We start from the raw sequence: 26,938 nt of genomic DNA, 5'->3' as shown, positions 1-26,938 counted from the left end.
CACATATTTATTTCCCCGACAGTAGTCCCGGCGTGTGCAGCGCGCTAGTCGTCTGCTATGCTTGATGAGAATAGTGTAGATATAAAGTTAATGATATTAGCATTGACTAGTCAATGATATTAGTGTAGAGAACAATGTAATTGAGAACTTGACGAACAAAGGACTTGGACAATGTGTAGGAGTAAATTTGTTTCCAAATAGTACATATTTCTCAGGATATGAAACAATATGGACAAAAAACATTTTTGTTTAGTACCTAATTAAAATTATTGCTCAAAAATATTTCAATGTTAGAGTTCGCTATTACTGTAAAATAAGTAACGAAAGTCTTCACAAAAATAAAATCAGGCAACATCTCAATAAAACTGTAATTTTTCTGGGACAATAAATTGAGTGTAATTTTACAAATATATTTGGGAAGTTTAATTTAACTTACAGAATTATCTTTAGTTTATCTTTAATGACATTGCAAGCTAATTAGTCCTTAAAAAGTTGTGCTAAACGGTTGAAAATTCTACATAGACAATATATTTGAAAATGTCTTTAATATATACAATATTACAGTACAACAGTAGAAAACACTGCACGCTAAAATAGACGACGGCCCGGCGGCGCAGCGGGCGTGGCGCGGAGCAGCGGTAATAGATCCCTTTTGTACCTGATTTTTTAGAATACCCCCGCCGCAGCAAACCTGCCGTCTAAGCGAATTTCCATTTGGCCGAATTGATTTTCAATTGATCTATTTAAATAACATTAGGTTTAACGAGTACCTAGGTTTGCTGCTACAAGGAAACTAATAAAGTAGTGTGTTTTTAGTAAAATATTGATAGCTTACTATAAAATAAATAAATTTGCCAAGTTTGATCAAAATATATCCATAAACAAGCAAACTACAACCTTTTACAATATTCTCCATAAGAATAACATGGGAATTTTAAATTTACCATTTTTTTAGTTTTCTCCGTAACCAATAATCGTACAAAAACACTTTGATATACTGAATTGTTTGTTTTTTTAAGCTCTTTAAGAAGGTTTGGAGAAAAATTGGGAAATTTTGTGTTTTGAGGGTAAGAAGTGAGAAAAACCAATTTTTACCACATAAAACCCCCCATAAAACCCTGTTCCCATGGTCCGATCATGCTGGATCGCGAACTCATTCAAGTTTATCCCGCCTTACACCTACAAACCAAATTTCATCAAAAACGGATAAAAATTACTCAAGTTATCGTGTTCACGGACACATATATATATATATAAATCTATATATATATATACCTATATATATATATATACATATATAAAAATTTGAACGAATGGTGTTTTTGGCCTCTGGGGACATTAAAATGAAAAAGTAAATCGGTCCCGGGCCTAAATCTTACCATGAGACCTACGGTAATAGCTACTTCCCTATAGGGAAATTCGCTAAAACCGAACATGATAAAATTTTTTGGTGAATCGGATAGTTCAATTTGGTTATTTATCAACAACTTTCCCGCTGACGAAATTTCTCTGACCAAAAAATAAAAAATTTCCTCGCAATACAACTTTTTCATGTCTGAATCTGAAAAATTAAACTACATAAGTATTAAACATATTTATAACTCAATTACTATCATAACTAATAATTTTATATTGACACCATCGTTTTCCTCAGTATCATATCTACAAGTGTGCAAAATTTCAGAATTTTTTGTCAACTATTAATGTTGTTTATGATCGTGTATTTGTCGCGGGGTTTTTAATGCGAACTGAGCTCGCGGGTCTTGGATTCAGGATGTATGACGGACCAAGATGGCGGTTTTGGCCACACTTTCAGTGCATTTGGTTAATCGCCGTGTCCTCTCTATTATTATTATTATTATGTGCTCGCTGGTCTGGATTAGTTAATGGAGTACGATTGGTTGTGTTAGATATGTCTGAAAAAAGAGTAAAGTTAGAAGTAATTACTGGAGTAGGCAAAGGGAACATATTTGCCATGCCAAAAATAAAACTAATATCTACAGATCCTAATATGCCATTAAGTTTACAAGGATCCAATTCCCATTGCGATTAGCTTTAACTATTACTATAAATAAAGCGCAATGCCAAACCTTGACAAAAGTTATTTGAAAACACCAGTGTCAACCAATGGTCAACTTTATGTTGCTTTTAGAAGGTTAAAGCGGCCAAATTATGTTAAAATAGTACTAGAACCAGACCAAGGAATCGACCAAAATCGATACTATACAACAAATGTTTTCAGAGAGATTTTTTTTTATAGGTAATTAGCACTTTACAATTTGGGGGATGACATTATCTCTTATGTGTTTTAAGTGAATTTGTCTATATTCAAAGAAATTTATACATATTTCATTAATAGTCATGAAGATTATTATTGAAAATATCCCTTAGTTGTATTATGATTAGAATGTATAATGTATTGTATTATTCGTTTGGAATTTTTATTATAAACGGAGCAGACATCAACATGCATTATGCAGGTATGTAATAACTATTATAACATACACAAATGTTAAACGATAATTCAAGGTAGGGTAACCTATGAGACTAATACATGTAATTTGTACAAAATAGTTACTAGAATATACATATAGGGGCTATTGCCCCTAGAAGCCACTAGTATTTTCTATTTAACTCACTACAGATAAATTATCATAAAGTGAATCACAATTTGTGTAATATTTTAATTTATTTAAATGTTTTCAACGCAATTACACTGCCTACTTTGTATTACTCATAAATATTTTACTTACAACTGTTTGAGTGCGTTTAAAAGACTCAGATGCCATTTGTAGTTGAGCTAACAATTAATGTTGCTATCTACTAAACAGTCGATACATACAAGACCAGGGTATAGATAATTCTCTCACCAAAAACGTGAAAAATGTTAATGATGGTAATACGCTTCATATACCTGAATATATTGAATACACAATAGTAAAAAAAGTAATTTAAAAGCTCCAAACATACTAACGATTCACACATAAATATTTAAGGTGTAAAAAACAGAATGATCATGTACATCAGTAGTAAAAACTTAGTCTGAGACGTCACGTTTTTAAGGACTAATGAAGAATACATTACAAAAGAGCCTTGGGAAGACCACAGTCCTGAGGGAATGAACCTTGTTATTCAACCTGATTACAGACCAGAGCTCCCTAGAGATAGTGTGGTCTTGGGTTAAACCCCCCCCCCCTTCCACCATTAACCTCAAACTTAGAACCTGACAACTTGGGTAATAGAAGCATAGGCAAAGTAAAGCAATATCCACCACATGTTAAGTTTTTTAATATTGCCAGCAGGTGTATTCACACAACGTGTTAGGATAATGTTTTTTGTGTTATTCCATTTGTGTTGTTCAACGAGATAGTGTTTTAGTATTTATGATTTTTCTAAATACTGAGAAACAGTAAACACACACATGCTAGACCCTTGTTTACTTTATGTTGATTTTTAAATTCCCATGCTACAGGGTCTTAAAAATAAAGAATTGCCATTCAAGTCACGGTTTTGGTTTTGAACTTTACATTTTGTGATTGGCTATTTGTTTTTTAATTCAACTATAGAAAGCCTAGAAAATCTTGTTTATATTTTTTACTTTTCTCAAACACTAGATTTTTATATAGGAACAAGCTTAACAAGTATTCTTCTTCCAAAAATAAAAAAGATTATTCAAATTTGCAAATATTTTAAACTCAATTATGCTGAAAGATACAGTTTAATAAATATGGTTGTACCACTAACAATTTTATGAAAGTAGTAAAATTTTTTTCGTCAGTATTATTTACAACAGTTTTTCATCCCCAATCCTTAAAGGATGTTTTACCGAGCCACAAAACTAATCAAGAATGTTTATCACTGGCACAGCAAATTGCTAATCCAGATGTTGTGAAAATGAATGATTACTTCTTACCATTTCTTCAAAATGCATATTGAGTTCTGCTACTCGCTAAGCTTCAATTACAGCAGTGAAATAAAACTGACAAATAAAATGTAGAGCTTTAGAAAGTCTTCTCATTAGTTTCAGAACAATGGTTGGATCTGAGGAAGCCCAATTTTACCACAGGCACTCTTTAGTGGTTTATGGTTAGTTAAACCTCAATAAGTCTTGTTACTTGCGTTTCAACAATGTAGTTAGTGATAGTTAATGTGAACTAGCCAAGTTTGAATTTTAAAATTTGACTTGCAAATTATACCATTGATTTTGATTTTTTTTTTCCAAATATCGTTTTTTACTGGGCATAAATTTGTCCAGAACAATAACAATAATGGAGTAATCCCTGTACTCAAGTAAAAAAAGGTAAAATGTGATTTTTACTGAATTTAATTTGTCCCAACTTGTTTATGTAGTAGGGCTAGCTGCATATTAAAATAATTTAAAAACAAATTTTCCAAATGGATTACGTAATTTATACGTAACTTATAATACCCATTAATGTGAGTTATATTATCATACAAAGGTGTAATTTTTACAATAATTTGTTTTTCTATTTTACAGTAAAGTATTCTTAAAGTATTTCCTGTATTAAAAATAATTAAAAATTTCTAATTGATATTTTATTTACATGGGGGGAAATTAAACTTGTTTCTTTCCTGTATCAAACTAAATCTAAACTAAAGTATTTTTCCCATGCCATTTCACTTATTGAATGATATTTCTGAAAGTAAATTATATCATGTCACCTTTTTGAAAGAAAGTACCATTAATTGACAGCCCAATTTTATATTGGTGACTAGATCTTTAATATCTCTCTCTCAGATGGAAATTAAATTATTGAAAATCCCATTTACTTAATATACAGTTAGATAGATTAATACACATTTACTTATGATAGATTACTGTTTTAATCATAATTTAGATTTTCAAACTAACCCACAAAGGTTTTATGGGTGTGATTTGTGAGTAGTTTCAACAGTACCTAGTATACCTAGTAATTTAGGGAAGTTCTGAACTTTTTTTTGCTCTGTGTTTGTCTTCAGACTTACAAAACATAACAAGCTATTTCAGTTGAGACTGTGACATATTAGTCTTTATTAATTGATGCCTCAGTTTGAGTTTAGCACTTCCCCTAACTATGGCACCTCTAAGTGGCAAAGTTTGTAGATTGTAATTATATCTCCAGAGTGAGAGATCCAAGATGGAACTTACTCTGGGGAGTGATTAGTCAAGGACATAAAACTGTTTAAAATATTAAAACCATCCTATTAGTCATTTTTATGTGTATTAACCCCAGGAGAGGCATTACAGTATAAAATCCTGTGAACGTGACTTTCAAAAACTATATAATCTTTGTCATTAATTTATAGATCACTTTGTTACTTTAATAAATTAGCTTAAATATATGTACTTGTTCATTAATTTGTTTTCCATATTTGTGGTTTTGGCACTTATTTTTGGGCAGCTTACACCATAAAAGGCTAGTCCTAGACATTATCATATAGATAAAATCCAGTGGTGATTGCCGGGATTTGAGCCCGGGACCTCGGGCTCCAAAGTCCCATGCTCTACCATTAGATCAGCTCGCTCCCCCTAGTAAGGGACCCCTGTATGTGTTTATTAATTTGCATATTTTTGTTCCAGGGCTTGAATATGGACTAACAAATGAATGGAACACCACCTACAATTCATCTGATTTCCAATGGATAGTGAATCGATGAGGTCTAAAAACACTCTCCATGGCTGAAATAAGAAGAAAAATATTTTACCTAAAGGCAGAACTGCTACCAGCATAAATGTTCGGGACGAAACTCCGTACGTGGATGGAAACGCACATCGTGCGATCTCGAAAGAAGCAGCATCGCAATAAAGAAGATAAAAAATCTGGCAATTGTAGTAAACTCATCGGCAGTTCTCCTTGTCATATTGAATCCAACTCGTTTGAACGACAGTATGTGAGTATATGGGAGATGTTTTTGGATACCATAGATTTATATAGTTCAAGAAAAATATTTGGCTTCTGCCGAAATTCGGTGAGTTTTTCAGTGATGAAATTTTTAATAAGAATCTTTGATCTGATCATGATAATCTTGGTTTAATTTGTTAAAATATAAGCTACCTCAAGTACAAAAAACAATTAAATAAACTAAATGTAAGCTCATGTGGCCATATATTCCTTTACAATAAAGTCTTTCCTTACAATCTGCAAATTTTGAGATGCCATAACATTTACAAAGAAATAGTTATTTGCTAGTATTTAGTTCATAGGCATATCCACTATGAAACTAATTGAAAGGATAATGCGATATGGTTGCTTTCAGTATAGTGTAGGGCACTTTGCTGAGTGAATATAGCGCTATGCTAGTAGAGTAATCAGAAGGTCGCTGATTTGAAGCTTTTTGATGGTTTAAAAGTGCAGCTTTTAGCCTTTTGATAAACTTTGTTGACAACATAACCAGTTAATCTCGTTCAGTAACAAATTTGTGTCTTTCAAAACTCATCCCAATCACCTTTGCTTTAATGCACCCCTGGTGTGTCACCATCTCATAAATGTAATGGAATATTACCTGTAAATTTATTTACTATTTTTCTTCCCCGTGGTAAAATAGCCTCTACTACGACAAGAGCAAAAGGGATAAGGTTTTACAAACCGATTCATCAGGTAAATACTGAATTCTCAACTATATCCGTAAAAATTTGTTGTCTTCAGGGTAAAAAAAGTCCAAACTACGATGGAAACAAAAGAGATTGGGACTTACAAGCCACCGATGTCAGTGCACCTGCCAAGGCCCCCATGAGCCTTGGGCCCAAATCACACGGAACCATCAACAACCTTTCCTCCCCAGAGTCAGCCTACTCCACGGGATACTCAACTGACGGAACGTCTCCCGGAGCATCCTTCCCTCCGGAATACTACATAAACATCCGGACAGGAACCCACTACTTCCATTCCCATCCGGGACAGCCTATTTCGGGCAAAGTTACTTCACAGGTCGCAACTACCGAGGCCTACAAAGTGGGGTCGGTTCAGCCTACTGTGGCGATAACGGTGGTGAGTCCACGGCCGGGGAGGCATAAAAAGGAAGATGGGAACAAGAAGAAGAGGAGTGATCTTCCGGAATCATCTACAGAGGAAGACATTGTCGATAGGATGGGGAAAGTGGTACACTGTGCACCTAATTCCACGCCAAAGGTAAATGATTAAGATAGTTTGAAATCAATTAATATTTTATTATTTTCTTCGAAGAATTGATGTGAATTCAGTTGTTATTAGTTAAGTAGCCCAATAGTTTTGAAGATTAATTGGTAAACATATTCTGAAGTATCACTAACTTTACTTATGGTAAAGGTTTTAAAAAATAATTTTAACTAATAACTATGCACAATGTTAAAGTAACACTGTTAATTACCAAACAACATTTATTACCATTACTTTAGCAAAACCTCATTACTTTACATGAGGATAATCTATTGAATGGTTCAGCACCCATCAAAACAAGAAAATAAACTAGGGCTTATGATTTAGTGGAACATTGTCTTCAAGATTCAAAAACTTTTAACAAAATGTTGTTTGATTGTCTTAACACCCATCAACCATCAAATTGTCTATTGGAACCTCAATGATTGATATCATGCATCAGATAAACCAACTCATCTTTTTATTTAAATGGTTTTAAAATTTCTTTTCAATTTCTCTTCAGAAAATACACTCTTTGGATTCAAGCTTCTAGGACAGCTTAATTAATCCAGCTTTCTAAAGAAAGAAAAGCTTGATGATCGAATATGTTATACTAGTTTTTCTTTTTTTATAATCATTAACTTTAGATACATTATTTTTTTCAGGTGAAAAACAAGCACATACATCCTCCTCAAAACAGTTTGCATCGGAGAACGGAATCATATGACGAAAGTCAACAGAGAGCTTCTATCCAGAGTCAAGAATCCGGAGATTCCTTGTCTAGTGTTCCGGCATTCCAGTGTACCTCTCCGTACCTACCAGGGGCCTCCCCTAGACAGAGGAACAGGATTCGGACCAACCCTTGGCTTGCAGCCAATCAGCCCAATGGAGGTATGTCAAACAACCCTCTTGGTGATTCTTCATGGGATTAGTTTGAAACAAAGTGTACTACAATAACTAAAAATAAGCATAACTAATCAATACAGTTGAAGTTACAGTTGGTTAGTATCAGTTACAGTTAAAGTTAAGAAAACCCATTATTTATCACACAGTTGGAATTTACTTAACTTTGCAACAAGTACAGTTACAAGGGAGAAAAAATAATTATTAATTGAGTAATGAAATAAATATTAGGGCTGTACACAATTAAGCTTTCCATTGAGCTCCTGTCACAGTCATGTTTGAATCTGAACTCCGTGTTCTTGACTTCATCCATTAATGGTCTATCCAGTCCATACACTACACTCATCTACATTAATACTTGGCTTAAAATACCTACTTTCGTATGGTCCCCATTTCAAAGTATATAAAGTAAAGTACACTGTTTCGATGATTAGTCATTGTAGCCAACAACCATAGTAGGGAAGATTGATACTGCTATCAGAATCACGTTATATGTTTACATTTTTAAGTTTCTAAGTTTAGATCTAAGATGTCAGCCACTAATGAAATCCATGACAAGTTGACAGATGTGTAGGTAACTATGCAGAAAAAGTTACGAAGTAGAAAATGTGCATAAGGGAGTTTGCAGAAGAACATTCACATTTGCACAACGAGGCTGGCAAGACATGCACCTGGCAATAAATGGGAGGAACATATTCATGTACCTACCAGAACCTTGTAAATCGAGATGCCCAAGAACTCCCATCCGTTATTGACACCTCACTGCTCACATTCCTTCATCATTCGTATCTTGTCGTCCCTGTGACATAAGGCATCACATTCATGATTATTATCTCAAGTAGAACGTTTTGCAGGTAAGTCGTACAATTCCCAAGGAGAGACGTCGTCCACTGTTGGCAGCAGCTCCACCCTCTCGTCCAGTGGTTGTAAGCAAACCAGTGACGACACGTCTCATCTGTCTCCTCGGTCCAGAGAGAAGAGGAGGCTGATAAAGGAACATCTTAGGGACGTAAAGAACTGCAACACTGCTGCTCTCTTTAGTCCGTGAGTAACCAAACATGTTGTCATAGTTGTAACTGTGACATCACCAATAAGAATGTATGATAATTGTAAGTAGTGATGTGGCGTAGAGTATTTAGTCTACTCAAATAAAGTCAGGAATCTTTTTCAACTTTGCTCATTACTCGAGTACTCCATTCGTCTATAGTCAAAGTGACCACTGCTAACTTATAGTGGTGTCTTGGAGGACTAAGCTACACAAGGTATTACACTCCATTCTACACTCATCCTTCAATCATATAGTATGGGTTAAAATATGCACACAGGTAGTGTCCCCAATCTCAAATTAATAAGAATATGAATATATTAATACATATAAATGTACCAGAATCCATACTGTGTAGGTTTTATAGCAGACAACCTCTTCTCACTCAAAAGAAAACACCAATCTTTCAAAACACACAAAAAATGTAACCTTTGACAAGTTAGTATCCAACAGTCAATTATCAAATTATCTAATTTCAAACTTTCAATTTGCTTACTGCAATGAGTGCAATGTGTCTGTTTCATAACACTTTCTCTTTATAATTTTGAACTCTATACTATTAGAAGATGGTAACTAACATAATATTGAAAAATATTACAGTGTACTAAACGGTAAGAAGCACCTGAATGCTGTGACAACCTGTTCGCCCCAGCCCAACCGAGCTTGTCACCATTCGCTGAGGAGTCATGCTCCGGCATCTTCCTCTTCTTCTCCCTCATCTTCCCCAAGCTCTGCCAGCGATGACGAGCATCATGGCAATACGAGCGACTTTTCTGACGATGACGTCACACTGAACGAGATGTTGGGGAAGTATGACGAAAGTTACGTCTACGAGAAAGAGACGGACATTCTGAGTGACAGTGACCCCACAGACTGTGAGGACCAGGGTGATTACGGTAGGTAGCAAAAGTTTGATGGTGTTGGGTATCGGCAACTACGGTAAGTAGCACAGAGCTATAGTAAGTATAGTTTATGTCTGGTAACTACATTAGTTCTGTTAGTGTACACGGGGCAACTAGGGCAAGCGTCAAAAGTGCATTGCTTGTCCAGTATTGTTACAGTTAACAGTAGACCCACTCTTAACCGACCCTGGATTAACCGTCACTTGGTTTGATCAACTCTGCCCAGAAAAAGAGGTCAGTTCTTCCGTCTTAAATATTTTGAAACTCTTTTACTCAACCGACATATACTATGAATCTGGAGTTTATTCCCACCCTTAATGCAGTACCTAGTAAAAATACAGCCAGTACAGTTATGTTTAGTTGTAAATCTCATTTTTCTGAGAAAAATTTAAAGTTAAAATTCAACTTTGTGCTGTCTTTCCAACAAAGTATTGTATTCATATTTTAAAGAGTAAAATGTTCAATACCGTGTTGTGTAGAGGAGACAGGTTGTCTTTTTACAGTATGTGAACTTCTTAAGTATTTTACATAGTTGTCCATTTTAACAGACCTTTAAGTTTATCCGCCCTAAGCGCGTTTGTGTATGGGTTGGTAAGAGAGGGTGTAATGTAGATAGCAGAGCCGCGACTACGGTAAGTAGCAGAACTCTAGAGGTATTCACACAGCACTGAGCACGCTGGCAAACTGCACGTTTTACTGCATTGCTTACCCTGCTTTTAGATCTCATTGGTAAATGTAAGTATGGTATGAATAAAAGTAGTCCATCTTTTATTAAGCCATTATTCATTTACAATCATCACAAAAAAGTGGGCAGGAATGTCATGTTAATTTGGAGGAAATGCAAATTATTAAACTGGATTAAAAAAATATACCAGCAATGATTCTTACAATTTTATTGCAAGATTTATTGCACTAGAATTAGAGTTGCTTCTATTGTTCAAACTAGTCATATTAGGCAACTTCCACGCTTTTTTGGTACCTATACCAAATAATTCCTGTAAATTTTATATGATTAAAAATTTTATTACCATAGTGTTATTACAATCTTGTTAGTGACATTCAAATGTAATAAAAACGCAAGAAAAAATTGGAAACTTATTTGAAATTAATAAAAACTTATTCTTGATTTTTTTCATCTTAGGCTACAACTCCTTAAAGGATGGATATAATTTAACGAAAGATAAATTTCGAGTCAAACTGAAATGTGGGCAGTACAGTAGGTTTTAAATTTTACAGAGGACCGAACAGATAACAGCAATTTGCCTGACTGCTTACGTCAAGAAGACCTTGACTTCATTGACCACGGATCTTTGGTTGAACTTGCACATTCTGATTCTGAGTTCTCCAGTAAGTTTTAACAACGCTTATTAATGTTCTTCAACAAGTCAAGTACTTGTACATTCTTCCTAGCCAACTCTTCTTATAGAAAAAACTATCCTAAGAAAAACCAGCAAGTATTGCGAAAAATTTCCTTTTTCAACATTATGAACCTGTAGGACTGTATTTGGTAATTACAAAAGCATGAATATATTTTCAAAATAAAATGTAACAACGTTTTCAAGACTCATCTTGAACTATCAAAATTAATTGCTTTCATTTTTCAGTTTAATAATCTATTATCACTGTTCAGTTTAAATTGTATTATTTAGCTGCATGGTAGAACCCTTATAATGTCGCCATTCCACCCAGGCTGTTGAATATTAAGTTACCCATCATTTACGAAAGTAAAAGTTAAAATTTCTATTCTAGAAACCATATTACTTGCAATTTATTTAGTATGCTGAAGTTGATTATCTGGCAATCATTACGTCAATAAAAGCATGCTTGTATATAGTTGTAGTTTGATTAATTTGTAGAGGAATGAGTCTTGTTTTTTTTCATTTTCAATATTTTATACTAAGTAGATCCAATTTCTAGATAATTTTTGAAGTTGTGCACAATACACTTCTTTTTATTGCTCACTTTGTTGTATCCTAATTGTAGATACACTAGTAATTACCTAGATGTTAAGTAAAATTTTAGACCGAGTTGTATTTATTTTATTTATACTACAATACCTGTATTCATAAACAAAACAAATATATTTATTGAAAAAAGGTAACGGTGGCCGATCCAGAGGGGGCGACCACCCCCTCCCCCCTCCTGGGGGCATACACATATATATTTACCATGCATGTAATACAGTAGTGCATAGGTATTGCGTAAAATAGTTTGTCACACAAACTTTGGACAAAGAATTGGTATAAAACTGTAATTTTGGAGACTTAGTTTACACCAATTTTTCGGGTGGAAGGGGTACCGAACCCCACAGACCCCTGGTTCGCCCCGCCCCCTTGTTACTGTTCTAGATCCGCCACTGCAATGGAATAGTACAGTACACCTTGTTATTGTAAGATACTTTTGATTTAAAATTACCAAAACATAATACCCCCTTAAAACATTAAATTACACATCAAAACAAAATATTTCCCAAGGTAACCAACTTTAAGACTTTTCCTCATAAGAGGTGCAAACAATATTTCCTTACATTTTTTATGAGGACAAGAAGGATGTATAATATTCTATTTAGGTAAATAATCTTGAGTTCCCAACGTGTTTCAGGCAAAGCTCAACTGGTCGGCCATTGCACCTACCATCACCTGCCTGGCCACACACCTGAAGTGCTGCGGAAAGGCACCCAGCGAGTGAGAGAACCGCGGATGAAGAGACAGTCTACCCACAAGTCTCGGGAGAGACGTTCTCGAAGGAGCTCTCGGAATAGAACTGAGGACGGCAGGAAGAATATTGACTCCCCTTTGATGGCTTCAAAGAAGAGACACAACTCTGGCTCTTGGAATAGAATTGACGACAGGCAGAAGAATCCTAGCTCTCCTTTGATGGCGTCACAAAAAAGATGCAATTCTGGAACCTATAGGAAGTCCAGTTGTCAGAGTCTGGAAAACAACAACTCGTGTGAAGCAATCCCTCAAACTCTCAGTCCTATCCAGTTACAGAGGAGAAGATGTCTCGGAGAGCAAGGCTCAAGACCTGGAGAAATGCCGGGGAAATATGTTAATCTAAATAGAGTTCTAATGGAAAGACTGATAAATAATCAAAGAAATGGAACAAGAAGCGCTGATGGTACCCCAGTATCCTTGAGAAAGAGAGGGGTTCCTTCTAACTACAATGGGAAATATATTAAAAATCATTATATATCTAACTTGATAAGCTCTGATTCAAATTTTAACGAGCGGAGAAATAGCTTAGAAGACAAGCATCATCTAGGATCAGAAGCAAAGCCTCGTTCAAATTCTTTATCGGTTCATTCCAACCAGAGTTTACACAGTGTTCCAAGCTCTCCAGGGGCTGGAGTAGTCCTAAATGACCATGATAAAGAAGGAGACTTGAAATATCGTCAACTGATCCAAGAAGCTGAACACATCATTGAAGATTTACAGGTTAAAACGAGAACTGAATATCTTTCTCCAACATTCCGGACTAAAAATGGAATGGAACGTGCAAAACCTAGTAGTCCATTAGTCTTCAGTGTTCCACCTAGTCCTTTGTCTCTGAGGTATGATATTTATAGAGACGGTGATGATAACCAAGTTTATCCGAAAGATCATGAATATGTAAACAACAACACAGTTTTCGACCAACCTATTTATAGTGTCCCAAAAGAGAAGCCCAATGAAAATGAGGAAGGACTTTTCAAAACATTGTCGAAAACATTGGAAAAGATTATGTTGAGAGGTGAATCGGACATCAACAAAAAGCTTGATAAAAGTGTGTCTGATCCTTTTTCTAAAGGGAAGAAGAAATTTGTTATGCAACCGAGTCCATCAATGTTTGCAAACCAAAAGCTAGAACATCAGAATGGACATATCGGGTTCACTACACCAAATTTGGTCCGAAGATCAAGCACTGGAAATACTCCTTCTAAACTGAGTACTTTTGTCAGTGCATCTAGACTGAACCAGAATGAAGTGGCAAACCAAGGTGTGTTCCGAAAGATTTTCCGCAGGAACGATAAATACAAAACTACTTCCTTTGATGAAAATCTGGACAAACATGACTTCCCTGAAAACGGGTTTTGTTTCAACACAGAAATCAGCAAACTTTCCTGTAACCATATATACGCTAATGGAGATGTATACAATCAATCAGTGACTAAGCAAGATATACAGAACTCCAGGTACATGCATTCAGAGACCAGGAATCCCCTCACAGACTATAGTCCAAACGGCAACACTCCAACCTACGTTAACGGATTTCAACACATCCCATGGCAGCATCGAACCAGCCAAGCAGAAAGGTTAAAACATTTAACCGATCTTCAAAGTTCACAGAAGTGTAAAATCGGTTCCTCAGAGCTTGTGGAGAAGAAACCTTCACTGGTTAGCTTCAGATCTTTTGACCTCGGGAACAAGCATGTCGTAAGTTCACGGTACTGCCCTCAAAGTGAGCCTGTGAAAAGAAAAATTTACACTTGCAGTGCCACCTTCGAAAAACTACAGAAGTCATTGTTGCGGAAGCATCCTGAAATACAACCTGCTAAAAATACTCTCAAGGAAGAAGGAGGTGGGTAAAACCTCTTGATCAGCATTGTACCTGTTATCAAATTTACAGTCAGTACATATAAATACGTATAATAACACTCATGAAACATATATCTACACCTATACTGTTAACTCACAACACGGTAAATATGTGTAAAAGATGGTGTGGTGACCGATTTTGATTGAACTCTCCAATTATCATCAGACCCTATAGGCAAATTATTCACTGATGATGATTGGAGTGTCTAATCGAAATTGATCCTCTTACCATCTTACCATCTGTGAGTTACAATAAAAGTCTAAATATACAATTTCATGGAGTGTTATTGGATGTATTTATTTTCTGTATAGTTGTGTAATTGTTAAGTTAGTCTCTAATAAGCCCCGTTTCCATTATACATTTTCTGCTCAAAACATTGTTGTGAGCTGAGCTCAACACAACAAATGTTCACGTAAAATGTTTTGAGCAGTGTTGGCAAACAAAAAGTGTTTGTGGCCGTTGCTGCTCACATAATTGTTGTGAGCTGTGCTTTACATATGAATACTACCAAGTTCTAGTAGTGAGTATTAGCATTGACTTTTGTATACTTAAGTAGACTCTCTACTTAAGTAGAAATTCTATATGGATCAGCCGTGACCAATTTATATAAAAAATAGAACGTAGTTGAGTGAGCCATTCACAGATTGCGCTAGTGTCTTCAATTTTAAGTCTTCAAGTTAAAAGTCCATATATGCAACAGAAATGAGTAATTTACATCAGCGCAATCTATGAGTGGCTCACTTCGACTACACAAATTTTGATTTAAAAACTGGTGACAATCTCTATGGTTTGTTGAAACCCAAAGCATAAACTATTCACTTGACGTGAGCAAATGTTTAAGTTGACAAAATATTTGTTATCTTTCAGTAACTGAGCAAGAAGAGGATTCAAATACTTCAGTAGAATGTGACGTGCTGCAGTCAAATACATTTCAGCTTCAAGAAGAGTTTATCATGTGTAAATCTCCTGGACAAAGTGAAAAAATAGTTTTAAGTTCAAGCACTGGTGAAACTGGGTAAGTTTTGTAAAGTTTACGACTAAGTCAAACGTGATATTTCTGTAAGAACTCTTTATACTGTTATTTTTATAACTACTTAGTAAGATTACCAAACCCCTGCTTGGATCTGATCTGATATTCTTGCATTTCTTGTTGAACATTTATTTTTAAGGTTCATTGACTCTTGTTTTTAAGGTGTAATATCAAGTATGAATGGATTGGATATATTAATCAGTTTACTGTTTTGGGCCTTGTATATTACAAATTTTCTTGGTTCTTGGTTGATTCAATAATGTTATTGATTTAAAAAAATTACATTGTACTCAAACTTAACTTGGTAGACCCACACAAATGATAAATAATTTTCAATAAAGTAAAAAGTACTCTTGAGTTTTTTAGCCAGTAATACAGTGAAGCCTTGATGTCTTTTAAGAAATACGTAGCAAAGACATGTTTTGTTCTATCGTATATTATTTATACAGTTTGCCTTAAGCCCTACTGCTACTATGCTAAATTGTATTCAAAACCCATAAAAAAAACATCCCATTCATACTTGGTTGTTAGAGATCTCACTGTAAATAATTCCTACCTTAAGATGTAAAATTACTAGATAATTTATGCCATACTATCATTTTGTAAAAATTTGTTGATATTTGTAGTGTTTAGACATGTTAATTGTTATATTTCAATTAAGATATAATTTATAACTAGATATTAGGGTTTTTTTATTATTTTTGTATTGATAATTTAACTTAAGCTTTATTATTAGTTTTGTTTAGGAGGTGTGTGTAAAAATTAAGTGTATTCATTCCTCATTGTTTCATCGGTGTGGCTTCTTATTTTGTGGATATAAAGATAAAAGATACCCCCGCCGCAGCAAACCTGCAGACTAAGCGAATTTCTATTTGGCTGAAATGATTTTCAATTGATCTATTTAAATAACATTAGGTTTAACGAGTACCTAGGTTTGCTGCTACGAGGAAACTAATAAAGTGTGTTTTTAGTAAAATATTGATAGCTTACTATAAAATAAATAAATTTGCCAAGTTTGATCAAAATATATCCATAAACAAGCAAACTACAACATTTTACAATATTCTCCATAAGAATAACATGGGAATTTTAAATTTACAATTTTTTTAGTTTTCTCCGTAACCAATAACCGTACAAAAACACTTTGATATACTGAATTGTTTGTTTTTTTAAGCTCTTTAAGAAGGTTTAGAGAAAATTGGGACATTTTGTGTATTGAGGGTCAAAAGTGAGAAAAACCAATTTTTACCCCATAAAACCCTGTTCCCGTGGTCCGATCATGCTGGATCGCGAACTCATTCAAGTTTATCCCGCCTTACACCTTCAAACCAAATTTCATCAAAATCGGATAAAAATTACTCAAGTTATCGTGTTCACGGACACATATATATATATATAAATCTATATATATATATATATATACATATATAAAAATTTGAACGAATGGTGTTTTTGGCCTCTGGGGACATCAAAATGAAAAAGTAAATCGGTCCCGGGCCTAAGTCTTACCATGAGACCTACGGTAATAGCTACTTCCCTATAGGGAAATTCGCTAAAACTGTGATTTTAAACTAGTCTAAAACTTTCTGGATACAGCAATGTCTGGATACCACTTGATTTTGATTATGTACAATTTTGTACTGTTTATCCCCTTATTTCCTCTTAACTTTTAAATCATGCTCAACTATTTGATGTTGCGTTACTGATAACTGGTTAAACCTGACTAAAAAATTGTAAAACATCTTTTGTTAGGGTTTCTCTTTTTTAGTTTATAAAACACATATTTTATGAGTTAAAGAGTTTTATTACAAACTACTAAGTATTAAATACTTACGACTGTACGTTATACGTTTTATTTCAAATTATAGGTAAAATTACTTAAAATTCACACGTATGAGCTTGTGGTGATTAAAAAACATGAATAAAAAACCAAAGATATGATTTTTTGAAATGTCATTCTAAAAAACCATAAGAGCACAACCGGTGGGGCGGGAACGTGTGGCTGTTCCAACATTCTGTTTATTTCCAAAGAACCTATTGGTGAGCAACTTGCATTTTTCTGCAACCTTGGTGAGCGTTTTCACACTGGAAAATTTACGACTGCACCACACTGAACACAACCATTTTACTACTGTTACCATTTGCCTCAGTTGCAGTGTTGCAGTTTCATTCTGGAAAAATCTTTAGCATAAAGCACATAAGATTTGTAATAGCAGTGCCTTTTATCTTTTAGATGGGAAATCCACAAAATACACTCAAACAGTTCCTTTTGTGAAAGTGTGTTTTTATAAGAAATACTATTTTTGACATGAGGAATGGTAGTTTATTTTTCCAACGACTATTCTTGTGTTCCCTTCTATCCTTTGATATTCCTTTACACTGACAATGTCCTGTTTGTTTTTGTATGTACAAAATACAAACATTTAAATCGGAATATTCAAAAGAATTGTCCCAATTTTTATTTTTTAGGTTTTGTTTCAAACTGTTGCATTATTATGTGAAAGTTCTTTTTGTTATTTTTCAAGAATAAGTTCAAACAATAAATTGACACAGTTTTTCCATATTTTTTTTTTAGCCTTAAGAGTGTGTAAAATGTTTGAGATCATGTCAATCAGGATATCATATAGCGAGGGCTAAGTGGAAGACTTCAATCAGTGCAAAGTGTCACACCACTATACCCTAGTGGTATCAAATTAATCCAAGTGTTCTTGTGTGCATGTGCATTTCCCTTGCCACTCTAATTTACACGATCTATACATCTGACACAAGATCAATTTTTATTTCATTTTGTGTTAGGAAAACTAATTGAGGAATATTCACACCACTTTTCCAAAAAATGTCTTCAGGTTTTTGGTAAATAATGAATACATTTTCTATGATAGCTTGAATTTTAGAAATATTTTCCATATTTATACGTAGATCAATCTAAAAAGGTCTCCTATTTGTGACTGCTCTTTTGAATGAAAAATTAATCTCATTGTTTTAGCAAATTGAATTCCAAAAATTAATTTCTGGACACTGGCTGGGTACCTTAAGGTTGTCAAGACTACTCTGTAGTTTATTGTGAAACCTAAACTTTTTTAGTTTGTATACTGCTTGTCTCATAAACAACTGGTATATTAGTTTTTACTGCTGATGTTACTTATAGTGTAGTCTTAAGTCATATACACTAGTTAATTTGGCACTCCCATAGTTACTCAAACTCATACGTAGCTATAGTTATAGAAAAGTTGAGTGTTTTGTATTTGTTCTATTTTATGACGTAATTTAGAATGTTGTAGATTCCATAGGAGTTATCCTTTTAGCCAAAGATTAGTACCATTAGCGATGAACTTAGAGACCTAGACTGTAGAATAGTTTATGCTAACTTAAACTTATTTCTCGTCTCTAACTGACTGATATACCATTTGTATACTGTAGAAAACCTTGTTTTGTATAGCAATGTCTGTTATTTATTTTTCATTCATTTTACAACCATTTTATTTATTTAAATTTTGCTGTCATGCAATATCAAACGCATAAAACAAAGGATATTGCAAATGGATCGTATAGTTTAAAACAAAATAAACCTTTACATGTTTGTTGGTTTTTATCTTATCCCTATTCAAGTGGAAAAGACCATACACTGTACCTTTGACTATTAATACTTCTGTATCCAATATAGTCAATGACTGTACCTACTTTTGGGGTAACGTTGGCATCTTCTGCAACTTTAAACACATCAGAAATGTCCCTTGTCACAATATAACTACAATTAAAGATATCTGGGCGGATCACCTTGACTATAGGCGAAACCAAGAAGGAGAAATTTGGGTTCTGACCCCTCCCTCCTTAAATCATCACTACGGTATAATAAAAAAGTGATTCATTTTTCCTTTTAGATTTTTTAAATCAAACATATATTTGTTTTTTAAATTCCTATCATTTATCCTGCTAAAATAAAAGATTCCGCTTAGGTTTACCCTAGCATAAATGTATACCTAAATTAAATGCTAGTTAAAAATTGGTGTTTTAGCGAATTTCCCTATAGGGAAGTAGCTATTACCGTAGGTCTCATGGTAAGACCTAGGCCCGGGACCGATTTACTTTTTCATTTTGATGTCCCCAGAGGCCAAAAACACCATTCGTTCAAATTTATATATATATATATATAAAAAAGTGTGTGTTGTGTGTGTCCACCACACATAACTTGAGTAATTGAGTAACTTGATAACTTGAGTAATTTTTGTCCGATTTTGATAAAATTTGGTTTGAAGGTGTAAGGCGGGATAAACTTGAATGAGTTTGCGAACCAGCATGATCGGACTATGGGGACGGGGTTTTATGGGGTAAAAATAGGTTTTTCCCATTTTCGACCCTAAAAACACAAAATTTCACAATTTCTTTTTAAACCATTTTGTAGAGCTTAAAAAAAAACAAATAATTTAGTATATTGAAGCGTTATTATGCGCCTAATTGTTACGGAGAAAATTCAAAAAAATTGTAATTTTAAAATTCCCATGTTATTTTTATGGAGAATAAGTCAACTGTTGTAATTTGCTTGTTTATGAACATATTTTGATCAAATTTGGAAAATAGATCAATTTCTTACTAAACCACCTTTACTAAACCTTTTAACATTTTACATAACAAAAATTAACCTCCCTGTTGCAGCAAACCTAAGTACTCATTAAACGAATTCTGTTTTAATAGGGAATAAATGTGATTTTTTAAGGAGACATTTTAGTTTAAATACAATCAGGCAAATGGAAATTCGCTAAGTCTGCAGGCTTGCTGCGGCGGGGGTATTATAACTTCATATTTCTTTGTAATAATAACATGCAAGTTTATTTTTTTTTTATTAGCTGCATGGAAATTAATGAACATTTTTAAATATACCGTACTTACTTAGTCACTTTCTCATGGTTTGCTTGTGCTTGCATTTTTTGATTGAACATAATATATATATATATATATATATATATATATATATATATACATATATTGCTTTTCAGTAATTAATTGTTGTAATTGTATGGGTTTTATGGGTCAAGATAAAAAAATTCAATTTTTTTAAATGTTTTATATATATTATGATATACTTACATTTTTACTTCTAGAAATTTAATTTTCTATGCCATTTTCTATACCTGTCATTAAATCGGGATATGTATACAGAGCTATAAATTTAGCCACTATACAGTAGCTAATTTTTTGTTTAACACATTCGGTGCTGACTGCTAGATGCAGGGACGCCAGGAGCTGAACTAGCGCTCGCCGCTGCGTAACATTGCATACACTGAATTACAGTATAAACAACAGTAGTTATAGTGGATGGCAATGTTCTGCAATTAAACTGGCTTTGGACATAGTACTAAGCGATTCTGATAGACAGCAGCACTACCCATGTTTGCAGTCGGTAAAGTAGTGTCACTAGCAGGAAAGAGGTGGGACAGAGCCCTGTTCTAAACGACCCTGGTGGTGATTTTGGGAAACTATATTTTTTATTGTCAGAAAAGTACAGACAAGCTGCAAAGAAATACAGTACGCTCTTGCAGAGCTTAACAATTGTTTGGATACATCTAATATTACAGTACAATGAAAGAAAATTGCAAGATATACAAGGCCACTAATATTTAGAGAGGCACTTCAATGTACCTTTTGATTCTTGAGAGTTCTACTTAATGTATTAGTATATTGTTGTTTTATATATACAGAAAACAAGCACATTGAAACTGACTACTTTTCATCACATTATACAAAACAAAGCAATAAGGTATGTTAGTTGATTGTACCTCTTATTGATAAACAAAATACTGTTTCAACTGAAAACTCGGGAACAAAAAGGAAAATAACATAAATCTTAATTTTCCAAATTTATTATGTACAATGTTACAAAACTTATATGATTACAAAATAAATACATCAATATGAAGTAGATATCCCATTCTCAATTTAAATTGTACAGTAGTAATGATTAGTGATCATAAAGGGTGCTCCAAAAAAACCTGACGGTTTCTGTTTTGTGATAAGTCGGCTGTTATACAAGCTAGAGACCTCATTGTCATAGTGAACGATTGCTTATGTTAAGCCATTTTTAGGTTATGTTTGGTGAAACATCACTTTGTTAAAAAAAAGAAAATTACAGAAAATTACTGTCTAGTGTGGTGTGGCACAGTTTACAGTCATCGGACCATATGTTTTTAAGGACAAAGCTGGAACACTGTCACTGTAAACTCGAAACGCTACAGTAGACTCCTTCTTAACGGACACCTTTTAACCGGACATTGGTTTAACCGGACCACACTCGGTAGAAGAGACATTTCTTTATCCGGATAATTTTTATCAGCACATCGGTTTAACTGGACTAGATTGGCAGGAAGTGGGCGGTACTGAAAAGACTGTTCTCGTGGGAAAGATTTGAGACCAGTGATTACGTGTCTAAATACAATGCTCTCCTAATTTTAAGTCAAATACTGTATAGAGTATGCATTTAAACGGTCCGTTTTAATGAGATTTTGAGGACGTCGGTTTAACCGAAAAAACCGTTATCCGGACTGGCTTGTCCCGAGGAGCCCGGATAAGAGGGAGTCTACTGTATGTGGAAATACTGAGGGGGTTTTTGGCTTCACAACCGCGAATGTTAGGAGGGATAGACATTACCAACATGAACACATGGTTTCAACAAGGACGGCGCAACTTGTCATACAGCCAATTATTCAATGACAGTTTTGCGTGAACTGTTTCCCGGTAAAGTGATCTCTTGGTTTAGTGATGTGCCGTGGTCAGCTCGATCCCCAGACTTAATTTTGTGTGACTGTTGGCTGTGGGGATACTTAAAAGACAAAGTGTTTGTTTTGGAATTTCGAACCATCCTTGAACTCAAGAAGTGTATCCGGGAAGAGATTGTTTCTATTCTTCAGGCGAACGTGACTGCAAAAATAAGCAAAGAAATGGGAAGCCTGTGTTTAGGAGAAGGTTATCACCTAAGTGATACAAATTTTATAGATGAAAATGGTATAGTAGTTTTATAACCATAGGTTCCGATATGGCCGGGTTGAGGGGCCATGTATCTGTACAGTTAATGGGCCCGTAGCTTGGTTTTCTTCGAGGTACAAATTATTTTAATGGGGGTACAAAATAGTACGAAATAGGTACTAAATAGTAGTATAGCTTATAACCATAGGTTACGATATGGCCGGGCTGAGGGGTCGTTGAACTGTACAGTTCACGGGCCCGTAGCTTGGTTTTCTTTGAAGTACAAATTATATTAATGGAAGTACAAAATAGTACAAAATAAGTACTAAATAGTAGTATAGCTTATAACCATAGGTTCCGATATGGCCGGGCTGAGGGGTCATTGACCTGTACAGGTAACGGGCCCGTAGCTTGGTTTTCTTTGAGGTACAAATTATATTAATGGAGGTACAAAATAGTACGAAATAGGTACTAAATGATGGTATACATATTAGGATCAAATTCGAAAATGGCCGGGCCAGCATGTCACTGGCCCGGAATCCTAAATTAATTAGTTATCCGGTACCGAGTGGGGTACTAATTTTTTGTATGTTGGTACTAAATAGTACGAAATAGGTACTAAATATTAGCATAATTCTTATGTACTAATTCCGTCATGGCCGGGCCAGTGACATGGACGTGAAAGGAAAGGTTAGTAGAGTGGTCGTCCACGTGCGGGTGCGATTGAGCGGGGTCCGGAGAGCGGAAGCGGAACCGGCTACCACAACTTACCAACCACTGCTAATTTAATTGCTAAGTAAGCTAAACCACTTGCACATTTTTCTTCTCTTCTTCTGATGTTTTAAGCCATGCTAAGGCATTCGTTTTTCTGCCTTATTTTGCCTTATGAAGTTTTTTTATGAAGTTACTTTGGATGGATGACTATATAATATTATACTAGCAGCAATACAGCTATAACCCGGGTTATACCCAGAGACAATGTTGGATTTAGGAAGTCCCAAGGAAACCCTCTTAATACAATATCCTTGAGTGATCCTAGGGAGACTCTCAAATCGTGGGATCTCTGTGGGATATGTGGGAGTGGAACTGGTCAGGGGCCCTATTTTTGAAATGGTTGACAGTTGAGTCAACCATAAACACTCAAACTCAACCAACAACAGGATTTGGTATTTTTGAAATCCTAGTCTATTTTAAATTATTGCAAACATACCAACAAGGATAAAAAAAAACCCTTGATTGAATAGTCTAGTTTTGACACAGTAAATAAAATAAAAATGCAATTAATTCTACAGAAAACATTTGCATAAATTAGTATTTGAAATCTTTGTTAATGTCATCAAATTTTATCATAACAATTTATATTTGCTTTATATTATATTGGCGTCGACTTAAAAAAAGAGCAATTTTTGCCGAAAGAGGAAGAAGAAAGTGCAGTCGACCGTCCACCTCAACGGAGAGCACTTTTTCACCTCAAATTAGTTGACAAATATCGAAACTGGAAAATCGATACTTTTACCGCTCGATTGTTTTTGAGTAATTGAATCGGAATCGGAGTAAATTTTAATGGTTTGACTGAGACAGACTAAGAAGTTTTACAAACTCAATGGCTTTAATTTTAACTTTTAATAGGCTATTAAATTTTAAAATATAATTTAAACCTTTTAAGTGGTGGACCTCTTATAAAAGAGACCCCTTGAGCTGAATAAATTGATACTAAATAAGTTACTGTTACATTCAATTCGAAATTCAATACTCTTGAGTCGATACTATAATCATATCGACCTCCAGACAAAAAATAAGATTAATGAAGGAATCAGTATTAAAATTTCTAAAAACTGTGAGCAAGTTCATAATTTTGTAATTTTTAATTCATCATAATGCTTTAAAATTAGTCTTATAAAAGAGTTAGAAAAGAGTAAATTACACACCCTCTCAGGAAGGAGAGGAATTTTGGCATTTTTTACAAGAGCTGGGTTGATACTAACAATAATACAAATTAGTTAATAGAAATGGCCTCCATCAGATGATATTTAGTTTTTTTTTATTAAAACGAATTCTGGTCAATGAACATAACCTTAGCAATAAACTTTTCAACTGTTGACATTGAATTTTATTCCCATTACTACCACTGATAAATAGAAACTGAAGAAGAATTTGATCGTAAGGTATTAACAGATTTGTGCATTCTCTTAAAATTGACATGAGGGCTGTCTAGGCGCTACAATTATATATTGTTCTCTCCTAATGACTGTCAAGTCAAAGCAAAGGAGAACGGGAAGGGATGGAGTGGGAGTGAGTGGTATCGATATTGCGATGTACTAAATTATAAAAACAATCGAGCTGTAAAAGTATCGATTTTCCAGTTTCGATATTCGTCAACTAATTTGAGGTAAAAAAGTGCTCAACCCACTCAACAGCTCAGCCAATAAAACAAAGACAATGGTGGTGAGAAATTTTGGTAGGATATACTGTCAATTGTTTGAAAAATACGGAACGATTGGATAGTGAGTGACTCAACACTCAGTTGGTGAGTCGGTGGCTCCGTGTCGTAACACTTCGGCCCAAGTAACACTTCGGCCCAGTAACATTTCGGCCCGAAACCCTCAGATGTGGCCTACGGTCCAACTCTCTACCTGTCCACTAGTAACACTTCGTCCCAACAAAATATTTGACAGGTTAGGTTAGGTTAGGTTAGGTTAGGTTAGGTTAGGTAAGATTCCACCGATTCTCCGTCATGTGAGGTCAGAGGATGCAAGGGGTGACGGTTGGGCGACATTCCACCAGGGTTACCTCCCGCTATCTCCGCGTCCCACCACCTCCGTGTACCGCTACCTCCGAATTTCAGAGTGACACCTATAATCCTCGGTTACTTCCTGCGTTAAGACTTTCCGTCCAAACCTAACCTAACCTAACTTAACCTAACCTTACCTAACCTAACCTAACCCACGGGTTAAATTTTCATTAAATCTTCCATCCACGGGGCTTCGCAGCCGTGGATGCAATGACAGCTAACAACGCAGGCAGTGACGGGATTATAAGGGTCACTCAAGAATTCGGAGGTGGCGGGACAGATTTGGGTTCGGAGATGGCGGAACGCGGAGATAGTGGGAGCACACGTCCACCAGAGGGTGGTTGCAAAGTATACAGGTCATGTACCTCTTACTACCTGAACTGCGTTCCTCAACCCTTGTCAATTTTTCGTCGGGCCGAAATGTTACTCCATTAGCTTATTTAATCATCTGTAAAAGCGAGTGGGACGAAGTGATACTGATTTTCTAAGAAATTTGAGTTTGGCCGAAATGTTACTGGGCCGAAGTGTTACTACATCGGTGGCTCAGTTAGTGTTCGTAGCTTCACGGACTTCGGGCCCAAGTCGGATCTTATGGTCACTGCATGCCACTAAAATTTATCAGTACAGTTCCACCTTCGCACTGTACCGGCTCGCCCCTTGCTTTGCTGGATATACGTTCCACGCACAGATCTGTAGAAACATACTCCCTTAGTAGATTTCTCATCCTTATGGAACAGCTGAAGACAATTTTATTGTTAGTTCATGTACGGTTTATGTAGAGGTCGTGTTTTGTTTACAATTTGTTTCCCGTTATTACAGCCATTTAAAACCTCGTTTAACCAAATAATACGATCTAATCATAAACAATAACTTGTCCCCTAGTTATATAACCAAAAAGTAAAGCACAAATCAAGAAATTACCCTAAAATTATGGAAACAAAGTTTCATCGACACTAGCGCCTTTGTGTCACGTACATGAACTAGACACGAAAAACGTGCTTCAAAATTTACAATGGGATGAGAAGTCTACTTAGTCTATGTGGACGGGCAAGGTTAAAAGAGGTCACCAACCTCTAAAAAAAAAAAAAAAACACAACCATTTCAAAAATAGGGTTCCAAGATATCCTGGGAATATCCTGTACTGCTCTGTGTGGGTTTTAGGCTAAAAATATGCGTCTTATCATAAGACTTTTATGACCCACTGAGCACTGACCCAGCCTACGAAGATGAATTAAAATTGTTCAGACAAAGATCTAAAAGTTTAAACTACTAAAGAGAAATAAATGACAGGTATATTTCATTGGTAAAATCCAAGCGTATATTAGGGGGTCCATAAATACCCTGACTATAAATACAGAAAAAGGGTTTGTTTAGCAGTCTGTTGTCAAATTATATGACAAAAAGGCTTTTGTTGTATACGTTTTGAGGGAGAATAAAAAAATGTGGTATCACCATGAAATATGTATAATATAATTGCTGAAGCTTCTCGCTATTATTTAATCCATGGCCTTGTATCCAGGACTTCCAGTAAAACTATCAACAATTTCTATCAGCTGTCATGCTGTCAAATTGGGTTTTTTTTTGCTTCTGTTCTGCTAGCTTCTGTCAACTGCTGGT

The 26,938-nt window shown here is 34.9% G+C and overlaps 1 protein-coding gene across 2 annotated transcripts in view; it reads left to right on the top strand.

Moving 5' to 3' along the window:
- Positions 1 to 16,400, top strand: part of LOC128990264 (uncharacterized) — a 201,545-nt gene extending 185,145 nt beyond the window's left edge. Inside the window, exons 8-15 of one of the 2 annotated variants that reach the window (XM_054412578.1) lie at positions 5,582 to 5,892; positions 6,648 to 7,130; positions 7,781 to 8,006; positions 8,873 to 9,062; positions 9,664 to 9,959; positions 11,202 to 11,312; positions 12,567 to 14,525; positions 15,411 to 16,400. In XM_054412578.1, the coding sequence (XP_054268553.1) occupies positions 5,734 to 5,892; positions 6,648 to 7,130; positions 7,781 to 8,006; positions 8,873 to 9,062; positions 9,664 to 9,959; positions 11,202 to 11,312; positions 12,567 to 14,525; positions 15,411 to 15,562 (3,576 nt within the window). In that variant the 5' untranslated portion in view covers positions 5,582 to 5,733 and the 3' untranslated portion in view covers positions 15,563 to 16,400. The remainder of the gene's footprint in view (positions 1 to 5,581; positions 5,893 to 6,647; positions 7,131 to 7,780; positions 8,007 to 8,872; positions 9,063 to 9,663; positions 9,960 to 11,201; positions 11,313 to 12,566; positions 14,526 to 15,410) is intronic. The other variant, XM_054412579.1, reaches the window with a different exon arrangement.
- The last annotated feature ends 10,538 nt before the right edge of the window (positions 16,401 to 26,938 follow it).

This window comes from Macrosteles quadrilineatus, unplaced genomic scaffold (assembly GCF_028750875.1).
Source record: "Macrosteles quadrilineatus isolate MER2022 unplaced genomic scaffold, UCM_ALF_1.0 Scaffold_3__2_contigs__length_128488019, whole genome shotgun sequence".
Classification (NCBI taxonomy): domain Eukaryota; kingdom Metazoa; phylum Arthropoda; class Insecta; order Hemiptera; family Cicadellidae; genus Macrosteles; species Macrosteles quadrilineatus.
The sequence above is the reverse complement of the archived record's forward strand: the minus strand, read 5'-3'. Positions and strand labels throughout refer to the sequence as shown.